The 20995-nt window shown below is 43.7% G+C and overlaps 1 protein-coding gene across 1 annotated transcript in view; it reads right to left on the minus strand.

Moving 5' to 3' along the window:
* Positions 1-6296: 6296 nt before the first annotated feature.
* Positions 6297-20995, minus strand: part of LOC139576880 (rasGAP-activating-like protein 1) — a 32278-nt gene continuing 17579 nt past the window's right edge. Inside the window, exons 13-21 of the mRNA XM_071403441.1 lie at positions 17399-17591; positions 17097-17234; positions 16444-16582; positions 13603-13778; positions 12435-12572; positions 12135-12270; positions 8629-8749; positions 8227-8300; positions 6297-8101 (exon numbers count right to left, since the gene is read on the minus strand). Coding sequence (XP_071259542.1) covers positions 7953-8101; positions 8227-8300; positions 8629-8749; positions 12135-12270; positions 12435-12572; positions 13603-13778; positions 16444-16582; positions 17097-17234; positions 17399-17591 — 1264 coding nt within the window. The 3' untranslated portion in view covers positions 6297-7952. The remainder of the gene's footprint in view (positions 8102-8226; positions 8301-8628; positions 8750-12134; positions 12271-12434; positions 12573-13602; positions 13779-16443; positions 16583-17096; positions 17235-17398; positions 17592-20995) is intronic.

Genomic DNA, 20995 nt, shown 5'->3' on the forward strand with positions numbered 1-20995 from the left:
AAGTTGATGAAATGCTGTGCCATTATGCATCATTTTCATTCTACAGCCTTTTAACTTGCAGGGATGGGCACTCTCAAATGTCTTAATTATAGGCTTCCCCCGACTTTCTATGTTTTCTATTTCTATCATGTTAAATATTAGCCACTATCAGTATCAACCATCAGTAAGCCTAATAACCAGTGGCGACCCGCCATTCAGGGCAGGGGGGTTTTGAGCCCCACATTTTTAGCAAAAAATGGGCTTGCCTGTTTTGCATGTTATTTTGGCATTAATGCGTGTCACATATCAGTTTGCAAACAATGTAAAAAAAAAAGATATGTCATTGAGGAAATAAAGCCACATACAAACATGGTCTCTTTTTTGTAAGGCAGCTCCAAAATGCAGGTGTTTCAGCCTAGCTCAGTGCTAGCATATTACATCATTATGCAGCAGCATACAATACATTTTTGGACTTTGTTGTGCGTGCTCACCTGAACAGGAAGGTGGCGCGGTGGTCCTTCTTGTGGGCAAATTTTGTCTAGATTTGTGGTGCTTTCAAGACAACTGGGAACTCAGAATATAACAAGGTTGAATCATGACGTCAGTGATCTTCAGGTCAGAGCTCTAGAAAGACCCAGAGTTCCCGACTTGGAATTCCGATTTGGATGACCGTTCAAAACATAGCTCGTTTTTTTCCAAGTTCCCAGTTGCCTTGACATCACTGAAGTCTGAGATTTCCCAGTTCTGAGTTTCCAGTTGTTTTGAACGCAGCAGAAGTCATGCTGGATTGACAGCATGGTCAATGTATTCAACCTTTACTGGCCCATAGTGTTGTCTGTGAATGTTTATCCTTTTAAGCTTGGAGAAGAGACGCATAAACCCAGACTTGGACCACACACCCACTCCACTGAATAGCAGGCTAGTGATTGCTTTGCAACGCTTGCAGTTAGCCACAGATTCCTTCCAAAACACTCATTGTTGAATTTGCGATTTACAACGTGTTGTGTAGTGTTCATGTCCAATGGCTGATGAACACCTACACGCTTTATTTAAAATGTATCTTCATATGACCAGAATTGAAAAGGATTTGCCAGTAGATTCTCAACCAGATTCATGATGATGACTGCTTGTCTAGCTTGCAAGATTAGATTTAAAAAGTACGATGTTGGCATGATCAGTCCAATCAAAGCTATGGTAGATATAACGTGATTTGACGTAATTGTATCTGTGGCCAATGACCTTGAGCCTTCTTGGATGGGCACTTCTAATGTAAATCTAAGGCAGCACCAAAGAGGCTTACATTTTCGACATCTCTCCTCATAGATTTTGCGGTGACGTAGTATCCCCGTGAGTGACAGAACACTGAGCCAATCACGGCACAACTAGTGAACATTGCCAACCCCTACACTCCGTATTTTCCGCTGGCTGCCCCACCACCACAGAAAGCACTGAGCTAGGCTGAAGCACCAAGGAAGCAAAAAAGAGACCATGTTTGTATGCGGTTTTATTAACTCAATACTGTAGTTTTTACTTTGTTTGCAAACATATGTGACGTATTAATGCCAAAATATCAAGCAAAACAAGCAACACATTTTTTTATATATACAGTGGAAGTCAGAAGTTTACATACACCTTAGCCAAATACATTTAAACTCAGTTTTTCACAATTCCTGACATTTAATCCCAGTAAAAGTTCCCTGTCTCAGGTCTGTTAGGCTCACCACTTTATTGTAAGAATGTGAAATGTCAGAATAATAGTAGAGAGAATGATTTATTTCAGCTTTTATTTCTTTCATCACATTCCCAGTGGTTCAGAAGTTTACATACACTCAATTAGTATTTGGTAGCATTGCCTTTAAATTGTTTAACTTGGGTCAAATGTTTTGGGTAGCCTTCCACAAGCTTCAAGTTGGGGGAATTTTGGCCCATTCCTCCTGACAGAGCTGGTGTAACTGAGTCGGGTTTGTAGGCCTCCTAGCTCACACACACTTTTTCAGTTCTGCCCACAAATGTTCTATAGGATTGAGGTCAGGGCTTTGTGATGGTCACTCCAATACCTTGACTTTGTTGTCCTTAAGCCATTTTGCCACAACTTTGGAAGTATGCTTGGGGTCATTGTCCATTTGGAAGACCCATTGCGACCAAGCTTTAACTTCCTGACTGATGTCTTGAGATGATGCTTCAATATATCCACATAATTTTCCTTCCTCATGATAGCTTCTATTTTGTGAAGTGCACCAGTCCCTCCTGCAGCAAAGCACCCCCACAACATGATGCTGCCACCCCCTGTGCTTCACGGTTGGGATGGTTTTCTTCAGCTTGCAAGCATCCCCTTTTTCCTCCAAACATAGCAATGGTCATTATGGCCAAACAGTTATATTTTTGTTTCATCAGAGCAGAGGATATTTCTCCAAAAAGTTTGTCCCCATGTGCGTTTGCAAACCGTAGTCTGGCTTTTTTATGGCGGTTTTGGAGCAGTGGCTTCTTCCTTGCTGAGCAGCCTTTCAGGTTATGTCAATATAGGACTCGTTTTACTGTGGATATAGATACTTTTGTATCTGTTTCCTCCAGCATCTTCACAAGGTCCTTTGCTGTTGTTCTGGGATTGATTCACACTTTTCGCACCAAAGTACGTTCATCTCTAGGAGACAGAACGCGTCTCCTTCCTGAGCGGTATGACGGCTGCGTGGTCCCATGATGTTTATACTTGTGTACTACTGCTTGTACAGATGAACGTGGTACCTTAAGGTGTTTGGAAATTGCTCCCAAGGATGAACCAGACTTGTGGAGGTCTTGGCTGATTTCTGTTGATTTCCCCATGATGTCAAGCAAAGAGGCACTGAGTTTGAAGGTAGGCCTTGAAATACATCCACAGGTACACCTCCAATTGACTCAAATTATGTAAATTAGCCTATCAGAAGCTTCTATAAAGTCATTACATCATTTTCAACTTTCAATTTTCAAACATCTGACCCACTGAAATTGTGATACAGTGAATTATAAGTGAAATAATCTGTCTGTTAACAATTGTTGGAAAAATGACTTGTGTCATGCACAAAGTAGATGTCCTAACTGACTTGCCAAAACTATAGTTTGTTAACAAGACATTTGTGGAGTGGTTGAAAAACGAGTTTTAATGATTCCAACGTAAGTGTATGTAAACATCTGACTTCAACTGTATATACACAGTACCAAGTCAAAAGTTTGGACACATGTTTTACTATTTTCTACATTGTACATAGTGAAGACATCAAAACTATGAAATAACACATGGAATCATGTAGTAACCAAAAAAGTGTTAAACAAATCAGAATATGTTTTATATTTGAGATTCTTCAAAGTAGCCACCCTTTGCCTTGATGACAGCTTTGCACACTCTTGGTATTCTCCCAACCAGCTTCATGAGGTAGTCACCTGGAATCCACTTCAATTAAAGGTGTGCCTTGTTAAAAGGTAATATGTGAAATTTCTTTCCTTCTTAATGCTTTTGAGCCAATCAGTTGTGTTGTGACAAGGTAGGGGTGGTATACAGAAGATAGCCCTATTTGGTAAAAGACCAAGTCCATATTATGGCAAGAATAGCTCAAATAAGCAAAGAGAAATGACAGTCCATCTTTACTTTTGGATATTAAGGTCAGTCAATCTGGATAATTTCAAGAACTTTCAAGCGCTATGATGAAACTGGCTCTCATGAGGACCACAACAGGAAAGGAAGACCCAGTTACCTCTGCTGCAGAGGATACGTTCATTAGGGTTATCAGCCTTAGAAATTGCAGGCCAATTAAATGCTTCCCAGAGTTCAAGTAACAGACATCTCAACATGAACTGTTCAGAGGAGGCTGCGTGAATCAAGCCTTCATGGTTGAATTGCTGCAAAGAAGCCACTACTTAAGAACACCAATAATAAGAAGAGACTTGCTTGGGCAAAGAAACGCAAGCTTTGGAAGTTAGATCGGTGGAAATCTGTGCTTTGGTCTGATGAGTCCAAATTTGAGATTTTTGGTTCCAACCGCAGAGTAGGTGAACGGATGATCTCCGCATGTGTGGTTCCCACCATGAAGCATCGAGGAGGAGGTGTGATAGTGTGGGGGTGCTTTGCTGGTGACACTGTCAGTGATTTATTTAGAATTCAAGGCACACTTAAACAGCATGGCTACCACATCATTCTGCAGCAATACGCATCGCATCTGGTTTGCGCTTAGTGGGACTATCATTGTTTTTCAACAGGACAATGACTCAACACACCTCCAGGCTGTGTAAGGGCTATTTGATCAAGAATGATAGTGATGGAGTGCTGCATCAGATGACCTGGCCTCCACAATCACCCGACCTCATCCTAATTCAGATAGGACGAGTTGGACAACAGAGTGAAGGAAAAGCAGCCGAACAAGTGCTCAGCATATGTGGGAACACCTTCAAGACTGTTGGAAAAGCATTCAAGGTGAATCTGGTTGAGAGAATGCCAAGAGTGTGAAAACCTGTCATCAAGCTGTCATTTTTTGCTAAACAGGTGGGGCTCAAAACAGGTGGGCCTGCCCTGAATCACGGGTTGCACTGTGGCTAAATCGTTATGGAGAGGGGAGCGCAGACCAAGTTGTAACAGTCTGAACCCGATTCATGGTGCAATACTTGACTGCGTCATCACACAATTCCATGGTTAGTGCAGGGTATAGCCTACTTTTGTACACTATTCTCCCTATTATAATTCTATGTACACTAATCTTCCAACATTACCATGGGTTAAAGAACTGAATGTGGGAATTATCAGAATGAATCAAACCACCGTTTTCTTCTTTCGAGTGTAAAGTTTTTCCAAACCTGTTTTTCTTATGATTCATAAGTACTTTCCTAACCCTAAATAAGATCAGAGTATTTTTTTATATCTTCCAATTGGTGCTGAAACGGAGACGAATAAGCGTATACAGTATTCTTTTGAGTCTGTCGACAAAATTCTAACTAAGAGGTACACCATATTTAAAGGGATGGCTTAAGATACATTTACAGAAACCCCTATTGAATTAAAACGAATCTGTTGGGAAGGTGTGAAGGTTTTCAGCAATTGAATCACATTTATTCAGCGTGAACAAGGGTACCACGCCTGCAAAGCCCATTAAGCATCTTCAAAATGTAAGTCTGAATACCAACTACTGAGAAGTGTGAAAGAAAGGCTCGCGTAAGAAAGGCGTAATTAACTAAATCGGAATCAGGCCCATAGAATATTAGCTAAAAAGTATTGTGGAGCTCTGCACCTAAATATAAACAGTACTGGCACCCAAAATGAGTACCGGCACCTATTTCAGTCCAAGTCGAGCACTGACTATCTCCAGACCCTCCAAAACCTCTTTTAAAAACACGACTGATTGTAAATTCAAAAGGTTTTTCAGTGTGTGCATGAACACAAATTCAAACTAAGTAGTAGCGGTAACATTACATTTTACTCAATATTTCCAATACAGTTCACAGTAATACAGCTGATGTTACCACCAATCTGTAACCATCCGCTTTGTGCATGCAATCATTTTGTGTCAGCAATATGAAATGTAAGCTCATTTTCTAAATTGCAGCCCTCTTTCAGCAAATAACAAGTCAACGAGCAACAATCAATATGTGTCTGGATTTGAACTTGAGAGGCTGCTTAATGAAATTCATCGGAATTCAACAGTGGTCTATAATAACCTTCTAAAGATAGCCAGCCAAGTTAAATACAATTTACTAAACAGATTACAATAATAGGTCAATAATCTACTCGGATATCAATAACATATAATTTGATAACAGTGTAATTGTAACAATCCAATACGAATAGCTTTTCTTTCTTGAATCGACAAGACTGATCAAAAAAAGAATCTTCCTTGTCACTAATTTAAAGAAAGTACTACTAAAATAAAGACAGTACACAATTTACCATGGCAACAAATGCAGTTTGGCATTTGAAACATCTCCCACACCTCCACAGAAAGCGTTTTCAATGGTGCATGCCATTCCACGCAACTCAACTCACTCACTTGGAGTTTGACAACTCTTACCTTAGCTTAGCTCAAAACCAGCAAACTGAATTTGGTCAATATTGTAGGGAATACATACATGTATACAAAATATAAGGTATGGCTAAGACAGGATACGCTCAAACGGTTGTGAGTCGACATCATTAGCTCTCTACAGAGGGTGATGGGACCCTAACTAGAGTAGAACAGAAATGATCTACATATGTTCAATTCCATTCATTACAAAGGAATGACAGTTACTGTATGACACTTCACTCAAAATCAGCTGTCTTAAAATGACTTCAAATACAATGACCTGAGGAGAACAGTAAACATGTCACTTGATCTACTGTTTAATATTGTCAGTAGTACCGCTTCAAAGACACGTTTTTACCAATTAACCAATCAACTGTGGACCATGTAAAATATGTTTTTCATATCAAAGCCACACATTTGAGTTTAAGTTACTTCCCATAAATCCACGGAGCAACAGCACCAAACACAAGCTTCACTATGGCAACAGTGAAAACAATATACTAATAGCAAACAAGTGACTGTTCAAGCAATTATGGCGTGTGTGTCGTATTAAAAAAACACTTACTTAGAAATCTCACAGGGCATTACCCTCATTAATATGAACACCAGCACAATTTTACTACAACATTGTGGATGTTATCAATTGAAATATATAAATTAGAGTAAAAAAACATAAATAAAAGCAATATCAAAATAGCATACATTCAGGTAGATTCATCTAAAACTAGAGTAGATTGCATAATCGTCCTCCAAGGTATGGGTCGTTACACGAAAACACTGCCTTTTGGATCCCTTTGATATTTTAATTAGAAATTGTGCACCAATATTGAATTTTAAAAGCCTGTTATATTAAATGAAGTACCATTTAATATAGACCACATGGATAATTCAATAAATCCTATTTTTTTAAATGAATACAGACTTGCTAAAGTGCCAAAATTCAGCACTTTGGCATGTCCCTCCATGCACCCTCTGTGACTTCTAGGATGTTTTTAACCCACTTAACCCCAACATTTCTCCACGTATTCACCATCAATGTAAAGCCCTAGTTATTGTTGCTTTGAAAAAGTAATTTTTGAAGATGATTATTTATTAGTGTTACCCATAGATAGACAGGCTAGAAATGTTGTAACAATAAATACATACAAATGGGAAGCCTGCATTCAGCTGCCACTCCCTGTTCCATTCCCCCTGTCAAAAGTGGATTTATGGCTGATTTTCAGATGAAATTCGCAACCCTGTTGTGTTCAACCCTGTTACTTTATTTAAAAGGCACTTACTATAGTAATTGTTTTAATTTAACCTCTTGAGATGGGAAAACGTGTGCTCTTTATGACAGAATGCTAAAATGAGGTGAAATCCAAAGTATATATTTTTTTACCATGTTACACTTCTCAAAAGGCACCGAATTGCTGCAACGACCCATATAATGATATTGAATATTTAAAAAATCTTCACATTTCACAGACGCTGGATGCAGGGCATGCACTACATTCCTTGATAGCCATACAATAATGCAGTACCACGGGAATGACACACTCCATGCGCGCCCCTGCTTCAGCTCAGTTCCACATAACAGTTTGTGTCCTGCTCAATCGATAAGAACCCAAGCTTTGGGAGAGTAGCAGAAGTTTGTGGCAGTCCATCTGAATGCAAGACCTGTGGCAATCAGTTATTTCACTAGATAACTTCTCTGCCACAGCTGAAAACCTGTGTGTGTGATATCAAACGTCCCAGGAAAAGAATGTTGCAGAATGGGTATCCTCTTCATTCTGGCTTATGAAGAAGTGATCTGGATGAGAAGAGAGTTCCTCTAGACATCACATGTAACAAACATGACAGGGAGCGGCTGCCTTCCTTCTGTGATCGCTTGGTTTTCCTACTCCATTGAGTCTGATAGAGGACGCTGCTCTCCCCTTCAGACCCGGGCTCAGGCCCCAGGGAAGGCCCAATCTAGGGGGTCAGGATGAGGCTACCGGCCTCCTCTCTTTCCTGCCGCTGGAAGGTGGCATGGGCCTGCTCCAGATCCAGAACCACTCCAAGTAGCCGAACCGCTGCAGCCTGCCTGTGCTTCAGGAGCTCCACGCTACAATCTGCTCCATCTGGGGGGGAGAGAGAGATTTGAAGCAACTTGAATGCTTTAAATGACAGTACAACTGTCTAGGGAACCAACCTCTCTGACAGCTAAGGTGCATATTAAAAAGGCACTGCTTTGACAGTCTCTCACCAGGGAGCAGCCCAGAGTTCACTCTATTCTCTTCCTCTGTGGTCATCTCTGCCTCCACCTCCACATACTGCTTCCTGTTAGCACACAGCACAGGGCACAGCACAGCACAGGGCACAGCACAGCATAGGGCACAGCACAGCACAGCACACTCACATTAACACACTGATCAACATGTTTATCAATGTTTAGACAGTGTGTAACAAAGTATGAAAGCATTGTGTGAAAGAGGCTGAACATAATCCACACTGATGTGTTCCTGAGTTACAGGCTATATTCTAATGAATAATAGTCCTAGTGTTACAATGTAGACCCCTTATGACAAGTAAATGAACTGCACCCTGTCTGTCTGAGAAGGTTTATCATAGCCTCCAAATGTCTCATGTCAAAGTGTATTCCACTGACCTGAGCTTGTCTCTTCCCTGAAGAAGCTGTTTGTAGATGGTCTGAGTCTCTGCGTCTGGATCTAATGGGTCACTCCAGTCGCCCAGAGTCACTGCAGAGTGAGTGCGACTGCAACCTGAAGCTGAACAAAACAGAGGGGCCATACAGTGTATTCACTTTTCTAATTTTATTTATTTATTTTATTTCACCTTTATTTAACCAGGTAGGCCAGTTGAGAACAAGTTCTCATTTACAACTGCGACCTGGCCAAGATAAAGCAAAGCAGTGCGACAAAAACCACAACACAGAGTTACACATAAACAAACATACAGTCAATAAAACAAAACAAAAGAATAGAAAAATCTATGTACAGTGTGTGCAAATGCAGAAGAGTAGGCAGGTAAGGCAATGAATAGGCCATAGAGGCGAAATAATTACAATTTAGCATTAGCACTGGAGTGATAGATGTGCAGATGATGATGTGCAAGTAGAGAGTGCAAGTAGAGGGTGCAAAAGAGCAAGAGGATAAATAACAATATGGGGATGAGGTAGATTGCCGTGCTATTTACAAATTGGCTGTGTACAGGTACAGTGATCGGTAAGCTGCTCTGACAGCTGATGCTTAAAGTTAGAGAGGGAGATAAGACTCCAGCTTCAGTGATTTTTGCAATTCGTTCCACTCATTGGGAGCACAGAACTGGAAGGAAAGGCGGCCATAGGAAGTGTTGGCTTTGGGGATGACCAGTGAAATATACCTGCTGGAGCGCGTGCTATGGGTGGGTGTTGCTATGGTGACCAGTGAGCTGAGATAAGGCGGGGTTTTACAGAGCAAAGACTTATAGATGACCTGGAGCCAGTGGGTTTGGTGACGAATATATAGTGAGGGCCAGCCAACGAGAGCGTACAGGTCGCAGTAGTGGGTAGTATATGGGGCTTTGGTGACAAAACGGATGGCACTGTGATAGACTACATCCAGTTTGCTGAGTAGAGTGTTGGGGGCTATTGTGTAAATGACATCGCCGAAGTCAAGGATCAGTAGGATAGTCAGTTTTATGAAGGTATGTTTGGCAGCATGAATGAAGGAGGCTTTGTTGCGAAATAGAAAGCCGATTCTAGATTAAATTTTGGATTGGAGATGATTAATGTGAGTCTGGAAGAAGAGTTTAGTCTAACCAGACACCTAGGTATTTGTAGTGATGCTAGTCGGGCGGGCGGCTGCAGCCAACAATCGGTTGAAGAATATGCATTTAGTTTTACTAGCATTTAAAAACAGTTTGATGCCACGGAAGGAGTGTTGTATGGCATTGAAGCTCATTTGGGGGTTTGTTAACACAGTGTCCAAAGAAGGGAGAGATATATACAGAATGGCGTCGTCTGCGTAGAGGTGGATCACAGAATCCCCAGCAGCAAGAGTGACATCATTGATGTATACAGAGAAAAGAGTCGGCCCGAGAATTGAACCCTGTGGCACCCCCATAGACTGCCAGAGGTCCGGACAACAGGCCCTCCGATTTGACACACTGAACTCTATCTGAGAAGTAGTTGGTGAACCAGGCGAGGCAGTCATTTGAGAAACCAAGGCTATTGAGTCTGCCAATAAGAATGCGGTGATTGACAGAGTCGAAAGCCTTGGCCAGGTCGATGAAAACGGCTGCACAGTACTGCCTTTTATCAATGCCAGTTATGATATCGTTTAGGACCTTGAGCGTGGCTGAGGTGCACCCATGACCAGCTCGGAAACCAGATTGCATAGTGGAGAAGGTACAGTGGGGTTCTAAATGTTTGGTGATCTGTTTGTTAACTTGGCTTTCGAAGATTTTAGAAAGGCAGGGCAGGATGGATATTGGTCTATAACAGTTTGGGTCTAGAGTTGCATATCGCGGGGGCTATTCAATGCTAATGCAGAATGCCACAGGATGTTTTTGTGCTGGTCGAAGGCAGTCAAGCCATATCTGTTCTTAGTTCTCCATTTTTTTAATGGGGCATGCTTATTTAAGATGGCGAGGAAAGCACTTTTAAAGAGCAACCAGGCAGGTCAATATCCTTCCAAGATACCCGGGCCAGGTCGATTAGAAAGGCCTGCTCGCTGAAGTGTTTTAGGGATCGTTTGACAGTGATGAGGGGTGGTCAGTTGACCGCAGACCCATTACACATGCAGGCAATGAGGCAGTGATCGCTGAGATCCTGGTTGAAGACAGCAGAGTTGTATTTAGAGGGAAAGTTGGTCAGGATGATATCTAAGAGGGTGCCCATGGTTACGGATTTAGGGTTGTACCTGGTAGGTTCCTTAATAATTTGTGTGAGGTTGAGGGGATCTAGCTTAGATTATAGGACAGCCAGTTAAGCATATCCCAGTTTAGGTCACCTAACAGTACGAACTCTGAAGATAGATCTGGGGCAATTAATACACATATGATGTCCAGGGCACAGCTGGGGGCTGAAGGGGGTCTATAACAAGCGGCAACGGTGAGAGACTTGTTTCTGGAAAGGTGGATTTTAAAAAGTAGAAGCTCAAATTGTTTGGGCACAGACCTGGATAGCATGACAGAACTCTGCAGGCTATCTCTGCAGTAGATTGCAACTCCGCCCCGTTTGGCAGTTCTATCTTGTCGGAAGATGTAGTTAGGGATGGAAATTTCAGGATTTTTGGTGGCCTTCCTAAGCCATGATTCAGACACGGCTAGGACATCAGGGTTGGCGGAGTGTGCTAAAGCAGTGAATAAAACACACTTAGGGAGGAGGCTTCTAATGTTAACATGCATGAAACCAAGGCTTTTACGGTTACAGAAGTCAACAAATGAGAGCGCCTGGGGAATGGGGGTGGTGCTGGGGGCTGCAGGGCCTGGGTTAACCTCTACATCACCAGAGGAACAGAGGAGGAGAAGGATAAGGGTACGGTAGATTTCTGGGCTCTGAAGAATAGATTCAAGGCATAATGTACAGACAAGGGTATTGTAACGGCTGTCGTAGTCGTTCTCCTCCTCAGACGAGGAGGAGCATGGATCGGACCAAGATGCGGATTGGTAAGTATTCATATTTTAATGGGAAAACAACAAACACTACAAAATACAACAACCAACAAACGTGACTAACCTGAAACAGTCCTGTGTGGCCCAAACACTGACACAGGAACAAACACCCACAAAACACAAGTGAAACCCTGGCTGCCTTAGTATGATTCTCAATCAGGGACAACGATTGACAGCTGTCTCTGATTGAGAATCATACCAGGCCGAACACAAAATCCCAACATAGAAAATCAAACCTAGACCAACCCACCCAACTCACGCCCTGACCAACTAAAACAAATACATGACAAAGGAAAACAGGTCAGGAACGTGACAGGTATGGTAATCTGTCTGTGAGATTCTCAGTCTCAGTGAGCAAATAAATATGGGCTGGTGTTAAGAGTAGTGCACATAAATGTGAGATAAAAAGATCATTATGAAGTGTTAAGGAAGCACTAACATGTTAAGTGTGTGTGGTACTTCAACAAAGATTCCTACATAAGTTAATATTTTAATTACTAGCGCGGTCAGCCTGTAGGCAGCAGGTCCACTTGCTACTGCGGTACGCCCCTGGGTGGAAGGAGGGCAGCATGCGCCTGTTGTAGATACTGGCCTTCCTGATGGCTGACAGCCACTGGTTCAACTCATTCACATTCTGCAGACACAGACAGACATACACAACACTCAGGTCAGTCCCAGTATACGCACAAACCACAGTGAACAGTGATGAAAAGAAAGCACCACAAAGTCAACCCAGTCAAGGGTCAGTAGTGCTGTGGTCAGTAATAGTGTGGTCAGTGACTGGAGGTCTGTCAATACCTTGCACTGGGTATAGATGGTGTGCATCTGTCCATCGTTGTCCTGGGTGACGACCTGCAACACATGCTGCTGTTGGAAGGCATTCTCATCCACTCTCTCCACAGCACACACACACTGGATGGGGATGGAGGAGCGCACCTGCAGGATGCACACATAACACAGTATCAGTATGCACACAGCTCCATGTTGCACTCCTGTATTACTCTTTGTAGGCAATTTTCTGATGCAGGCAAATACACATCAAATGAATCATTCAGTTATCAGCTATTCCTCAGGCGAGTTTAGGCCCGGCTTCAAGTGCCACCCTTATGGGTACAGTAGATAGAGTATGTCTGCTTTCATCCTTCCCCTACTTTTTATTGAACATTAAGCAATTCAAGACCATTTCGCAAAGAAAAAGGACTGAAGAGAAAAGAGTGGTGGAGAGATGGAGAAGAAAGTGGGAGAGAGCAGGGCAGGAGAAAAATGTCAGAAAGGCTGCTTTAATGTAGAAATCAGCCGCTTCCATGGGAAGCCTGCCTCACTCAGGCTAGAGCACAGTGGGAGGGGATATGGTCCACAGTTGGATTTGCAATGTTAGTATGAATATCCACAGCCTTCAATGAACCTAGCATTTATTCCAGCCCCACAAAGGAAGAAGTCCGCTCAAAGAGAACCCTCTTTTACTGGCCTATTCTCCACATCTCTCTTTCTCTGACCCCCCCTATTTCTATCCCTATCTTTCTCGCTCCCCCCTCTCTCTCTTGTTCTCTTTCTCGCTCGCTCTCTGCCCCTCTCTCTTCCTTCCCCTTCTACCCCCTATCATTCTCTCTCCCTCATCCCCACTCCTGTCCTGGACTGGCTAGGCAAATGAGAGAAGCTCATTATCAAAAGACTGGGCATCACATGATAATAGCCTCCCCACTAATGATGTTCTCATACAGAGGGAAACACAAATAAGGCAGACGGGTGATTAAAATTGTTTTTTTTTATGAGGCAGGATGACGATCAAACACCCTTTGAAGGGTACAGGAGCCAATTCACACCAGAGGAAATGGTGTTACCTTGTTATAATGAGTTACTTTCAGAGGACTTAATGTTTTCTTGTTTGTCTTTATCTGATGTAAAAGAATGGAGGAATTGCCAATAGAGCTGGTCATGGGTAGGATTGTGTATGTGTGGGTCAGACCTGCCAGGGATCTGGGGTCTTGGCGTAGGACAGCGTCTCACTGCTCAGCCAGAAGTATCGCTTCTTGAAGGAAAAGCGGGACAGGAGCTGGGGGCTTTCGGCCTTGTGCTTCTGGAGATAGCCCTCCTTCACTGTCACTGAGGGCAAGAACACAGCCCTCTGGGGCACCTCAGACACTGCAGACAGACAGAGGGAGCAAGAGAAAATAGAGGGGAAGGAGAGGGAGAACAAGATGGAACAGGAACAGTGATGGAGGGGAAGGGAGTGAGAGAAAGGAAGAGAGAAATAAGATGGGTGAAAACGGGAGCACAGAAACAGAAGTTCTACGTTTTATCAATATGGACACAAGGTGGAGCTGTAGCAGTACAGTTATGGTTAATGTATACATATTGTTGAATTACATTACAGCACATGATGCATTATCTCATTGTACATCATTGTTTGTGTCATCTTGCCTCCCTCGTCACCCTTTGTGTTCAGCACACCCCAGTGTTAATTTTGTCAAAAATAGTGATTAAAATACTTGGACTTGGACTGAAACAGGTGCTGGTACTCATGTTGGGTACCGGTACTGTTCATATTTAGGTGCAGGAGCTCCACAATGTAATTGAGCTAATATTATATTAGGTGAAACAGGAGCTCAAATTTGAGGTGCAGGTGCCCGTTGCCTGGTTGGGAAACAAGCTGCTTTAAGAAATTAAAAACCATAGTCGCACTGAGTTTAATAGTAAAACAACAGTCTATGTTTTTCTATCCCTTGAGTAAGCTCAACCCTCCCACTTTCCCCACTGCATTTCATAGCCAGGTTCTGTAACCAACGTAGCAAAGTCTCCTTCTTTTCCTCAGAGAAAACGGCTTAATTCTAGCCCTTACCAGTCAAAAGATATGACCCATAATATCAACGCTATGATGTTTTCTTTCTATCGTGCATTGGAGAGCCGTATTTTACATCCATTAAGCACATAGCGGGCCATTCCAAACGAGGCTACTTCCGGACCGGACTGTTAATAATTTGTTTAGGCTACACCTTGTTCAGTCATGTTATCTCGTATAGCCAACCTGGGACACGTTCAGCAGGACTCAACCTTTTGGAACGTTCAGATAGCGTATCTCTATGTAGAACAAACATGCCTCTCTAATATGTTGAATATGGAATAACTCTATTCATGGGTTCTATCTGAATCAAAAACGTTTTGGAACTGAATGTGGCCCTGGTAACATCACTAGTAGCCTATATGCAAACATTTGGAGGAACAGAAAGAAATGGGATAGCAAACAATTGATTGACTAAATTCCTCTTGCCACTACGCTATATCTGACTGGGTAAATTACTTTATTTAGATTTAATGTTGACCCAGTGACTCAGACTTGAGCACTTGGACCAGGACTCGAGCACTGGGACTTGGACTTAGGGATTTAGGGACTTCGGGAGCACAGGCGTCTTGAGACTTGATTCGGACTTGAGGTTCAGTGACTACTACATCACTGGGAAAAACAGTCATTAGCTCCCATTTTACTTGTGGACACCAATGTGGCTGCAGCGTCTGTGGAACCTTGATAACAATGGCAATGACGTGACTGAATGACGGAGGTGCAATCCATCCGGACGGAGGTGCAACCCTTCGGCAATACTTTGCGGAACCATCTGATGATTGTGCAACTCTTTTTCTGCGCTTGCTTGTGTCTGTTTGTTCTGTATGTAATGTGCAATATCTATTTACTCTGAATTATTTCATACAGTATTTCTGCTGTTGGGAAGAGAATAGGATGTTATGCAGAAAAATATGTTGGTAGGACAAGGCTATGTATGTTTTTGCACCTATAGGTTGAGGCAATACAAATGTGTTGTGACTAAAATTAAAGGGCATTTTGTTGGCTAAAATGGCCCACTATTTTAGTCATTTTAACAATAACTAGACTAAATCATTATTCAAATGACAAAAATGTGACTTAATGATATTTTAGTCAAAATGACTAAGACTAGACTAAATCTAAAAAAGAGTGCCAAAATGAACACGGGCACACCCTCAGACATATGGAACAATAGAAAATCCACTCCTGCATAACACATTCACATCAAGTGTATTAAATGTCAAAGTGGCCTTTGAGGGAGAGCCCAGTGGCTGAGATGACATGGAGATTGGAATATGATATTTCAGAGGGATAAGATGGATCACAACAACAGACTCGCTGACACGCGACGATGAGAAAAGGGCATAGGTGTGCTCTATATACAGTGTGGTGTGTAGGGGTGGCGAGGGCTCCACAGTTCAACGCGCAGCCCACCGCACTCCATTTTAGTCCCAGTATCAGCTCCCAGCTGCCTATGAATATTTCACCACTGGGTCTATTGTATCTATTGATACCAGTAATAACTGGCCTTGCCATATTGGCACCTGGCGGGTTAGCCTACCAGGATAGGAGCCCAGCCAAGCTCTGCTGCTCTGTCGTCCGCCCCCCCCCCCCGTCCCCCCCAGTGGCTCTACCTTATCTCTGATCTCTACGGTTATCTGCTTGCTCTTCAGGCTACTGATACATTACTACTAGGGCCTAGAGTTTTCCCCCTGGTAAGGTGACATGGTGAGGAAAAACTCCAGGCCTTATGGGGCGGCAGGTAGCCTAGTGGTTAGAGCATTGGGCCAGTAACCGAAATGTTGATAGATCGAATCCCCGAGCTGACAAGGTAAAAATCTGTCATTCTGCCACTGAACAAGGCAGTTAACCCACTGTTCCTAGGCCGTCATTGTAAATAAGAATTTGTTCTTAACTGACTTGCCTAGTTAAATAAAGGTTTAAAAAAATGCATTGCTGAATAAACAGTGTCCTGCTGGTGCTTCTTACCGCTATCAATGTCGATGAGCTTGTCCAGGAAGTCTTTAACAGAGGACACGCTATAAAGGATGATGGGATGCAAGGGCTCCATCCACAGCTCCTTACCGTGGCCCAGCTGCAAACCCAGGTTCCCCACACTCTGCACTGCCTGGCGCATAGAGAAACACAGCCATGTTCACCCACCACTCTCTACTGTAACCAAAACTTACCATCTGTCAAATGGGCAGGGAGTACCGTTATCAATTCTGATATTAAATGAGCAGCACAGTATCATCAGGATGTGCTTGTGGTTCCTGTAACAGACTACTACACCCCTCTCTCTATGTGTCTCTGAGTAACATCAAACATCCCAGTGAGCAGGCTTGCTGTGAGGCCCTCTTTGTCCTGCCCACACCTGGCATGGGAACCTCTCTGAAGGACCCCTCTCTGAAGCTCTGCTTTGAACCCAAGCCTGACCGCACACAGATGTAAAAATAGACCATTCTCTGTAGAGGACCCATAGCAACAGGACTTCAGCACCACGGACAGCAACTCTATTCTCCACAGCTGTTTCACTGTGCGGGACTGTGTGGCACTGTTGTAGGATAAAAACTGTCTGTGCATGTGTGTGCGTATGCGTGTGTGTGTGTCCGTATGAGTGTGTGCGTGCAAGGGCACAGTACCTTGGCCAGTAGTAACAGTGTCCTGCTGGTGCGTGTATCTGCATGCTGGTCCCTCAGGTGAAAGAGCTTGGGTGTGAGGATAGCAGGGGCAAGGAAACGCAGGAAGAAAAACCCACTGATGGCCAGATACTTCACATCCTAAGGGGAGAGGGCCAGGAGGGAAGGTGTGCAACATAGATGAATAAAATAAATGCACTAACAACATCCCCATGTCTATTCACTATCCAGCAAGGAAAACACGTCTTCATCTAGGTGACCTTTGTAGCTGAATTTTACATTTGACCTCTGGGTTTGAAACAGACCTCATTCTCTGGCTTAGGGAACTGCTCCTCCACCCTCTTGTGCAGCTGTTTGAAGGCCACCCTCATGACAGGTGGACACTGGGTAACTGACCCAATGATGGACTCCACGATGTTAGACAGATAGCCCTGCAGCATCTCCACACTGCTCTCCCTCACCTCAGCCTCAGACAACGCACCTTTAAATGAGATACGCCTCCAGAGATAGAGGGGTCAGTGTTACATTGAAATGAAATGTATATTGACAATTCAAAAGAGCTCTGAAACACAAAGGCCTGCGGGACCCATACTGTGACCTTTGCTTTGTACAGACAGCATTGTCACTAATTATGAAGTCTGTGCACTGGCCAAATCAATACATCAACATCTATCAAATCAAATCAAATAACATGTTATTGGTCACATACACATGGTTAACAGATGTTATTGCGAGTGTAGCGAAATGCTTCTGCTTCTAGATCCGACAGTGCAGCAGTAACTAACAGGTGATATCTAATAATTCCACAACAAAACCTAATACACACAATCTTGTAAAGGAATGGGATAAGAATATATAAGTATAAAATATATGGATGAGCAGTGACAGAGCAGCTAAGATGCAATAGATAGTAAGAATAGATACTGACGGTTACAGTATACAGTATATACATATGAGATGAGCAATATGAGAAATGTAAACATTCTTAAAGCGGCATTATTAAAGTGACTAGTGTTCCATTTTTTTAAGTGGCCAATGATATCAGCCTGTAGGAAGGCAGCCGCCTCTCTGTGCTAGTGGTGGCTGTTTAACAATCTGATGACCTTGAGATAGAAGCTGTTTTTCAATCTCTCTGTCCCAGCTTTGATGCACCTGTACTGACCTCGCTTTCTGGATGGAAGCGGGGTGAACAGGCAGTGGCTCGGATGGTTATTGTCCTTGATGATCTTTTTTGCCTTCCTGTGACATCGGGTGTTGTAGGTGTCCTGGAGGGCAAGTAGTTTACCCCCGGTGATGCGTTGTGCAGACCGCACCACCCTCTGGAGAGCCCTGCGGTTGTGGACGGTGCAGTTGCTGTATACAGCCCGACAGGATGCTCTCAATTGTGCACCTGCAAAAGTTAGTGAGGGGTTTCGGTGACAAGCCACATTTTTTCAGCCTCCTGAAGTTGCGCATTCTTCGCAAAACACTGTCTGTATGCGTTGACCATTTCAGTTTGTCGGAGATATGTACATCGAGGAACTTAAAACTTTCCACCTTCTCCACTGCTGTCCCGTCGATGTGGCTAGGGGGGTGCTACCTTTGATGTTTCCTGAAGTCCAAGATAATTTATTTTGTATTGCTGACATTGAGTGAGAGGTTATTTTCCTGACACCACACTCCGTGGGCCCTCACCTCCTCCTTGTAGGCTGTCTCGTCGTTGTTGGTAATCAAGCCTACCACTGTTGTGTCGTCTGCAAACTTGATGATTGAGTTGGAGGCGTGCATGGCCACGCAGTCGTGAGTGAACAGGGAATACAGGAGCGGGCTGAGAACGCACCCTTGTGGGGCCCCAGTGTTGAGGATCAGCGGAGTGGAGATGTTGTTTCCTACCTTCACCACCTGGGGGCGGCCTGTCAGGAAGTCCAGGACCCAGTTGCACAGGGCGGGGTCGAGACCCAGGGTCTCGAGCTTAATGATGAGTTTGGAGGGTACTATAGTGTTGAATGCTGAGCTGTAGTCAATGAACAGCATTCTTACATAGGTATTCCTCTTGTCCAGAGAGGATAGGGCAGTGTGCAGTGTGATGGTGATTGCATTGTCTGTGGACCTATTGGGCCGGTAAGCAAATTGGAGTAAGTCTAGGGTGACAGGTAGGGTGGAGGTGATATGATCCTTGACTAGTCTCTCAAATCACTTCAAGATGACAGAAGTGAGTGCTACGGGGCGATAGTAATTTATTTAAGTTACCTTAGCTTTCTTGGGAACAGGAACAATGGTGGCCATCTTGAAGCATGTGGGGACAGCAGACTGGGATAGGGATGGATTGAACATGTCCGTAAACACACCAGCCAGCTGGTCTGCGCATGCTCTTAGAACGCGGCTAGGGATGCCGTCTGGGCCGGCAGCCTTGCAAGGGTTAACACGTTGAAATGTTTTACTCACGTCGGCCACGGAGGAGAGCCCACAGTCTTTGGTAGCGGGCCGCGTCGGTGGCACTGTATTGTCCTCAAAGCGCGCAAAGAAGTTGTTTAATTTGTCTGGAAGCAAGACGGCGATGTCCACGACGGGGCTGGTTTTCTTTTTGTAATCCGTGATTGTCTGTAGACCCTGCCACGTACGTCTCGTGTTTGAGCCGTTGAATTGCGACTCCACTTGGTCTCTATACTGACACTTTGCTTGTTTGATTGCCTTATGGAGGGAATAACTACACTGTTTGTATTGGGCCATATTTCCAGTCGCCTTGCCATGATTAAATGTGGTGGTACGTGCTTTCAGTTTTGCACAAATGCTGCCACCAATCCACGGTTTCTGATTAGGGAAGGTTAGGGAGGTTTCTGGTTAGGGAAAGTACAACCTCTCCTATACACTTCCTTATAAACTTGCTCACCGAGTCAGAGTATACGTCAATGTTATTTTCTGAGGCTACCCGGAACATATCCCAGTCCACGTAATCGAAGCAATCTTGAGCGTGGAATCTGATTGGTCAGACCAGCGTTGGATAGACCTAAGCACTTCCTGTTTTAGTTTCTGCCTATAGGAGGGGAGCAACAAGATGGAGTCACGGTCAGATTTGCCAAAAGGAGGGGCGGGGGAGGGCCTTGTATGCATCGCGGAAGTTAGAGTAGCAACGGTCGAGCGTGTTACTCGCTCGTGTAATGCAATCGATATGCTGATAGAATTTAGGTAGCCTTGTTCTCAATCTAGCTTTGTTAAAATCGCCAGCTACAATAAATGCAGCCTCAGGATATATGGTTTCCAGTTTGCATAAAGTCGAGTGAAGTTCCTTGATGGCCGTCTTGGTATCCAATTGCAGGGGGATATACACGGCTGTGACGATAACCGAGGAGAGTTCTCTTGGGAGATAATACTGTCAGCATTTGATTGTGAGGAATTTTACGTCAGGTGAACAAAAGTACTTGAGTTCTTGTATGTTGTTACAATTACACCATGAGTCGTTAATCATGAAACATACACCCCGCCCTTCTTCTTACCGGAGAGATGTTTGTTTCTGTCAGCACGATGCACTGAAAATCCCGTTGGCTGTACAGACTCCGACAGCATGTCCCCAGCTAGCCATATCTCCGTGAAACAGAGTATGTTACAATCCCGGATATGTCTTTGGAAAGCAACTCTTGCTCTGATTTCGTAGATTTTGTTAACTAGGGACTGGACATTAGCGAGTAATATACTCTGAAGCTGTGGGTGGTGTGCGCACATCCGAAGCCTCACTAAAAGACCGCTCCGGCACCCTCTCCTGCGTTTTGGGTCAGCCTCTGGAATCAGTTCAAATTCCCTGGGAGGTGCAGACAAAGGATCCGCTTTGGGAAAGTCGTATTCCTGGTCGTAGTGCTGGTAAGTTGACGTCTCTCTGATATCCAATAGTTCTTCCCAGCTGTATGTAATAACACTTAAGGTTTTCT

This window comes from Salvelinus alpinus, chromosome 5 (assembly GCF_045679555.1).
Source record: "Salvelinus alpinus chromosome 5, SLU_Salpinus.1, whole genome shotgun sequence".
In the NCBI taxonomy this organism is placed as follows: domain Eukaryota; kingdom Metazoa; phylum Chordata; class Actinopteri; order Salmoniformes; family Salmonidae; genus Salvelinus; species Salvelinus alpinus.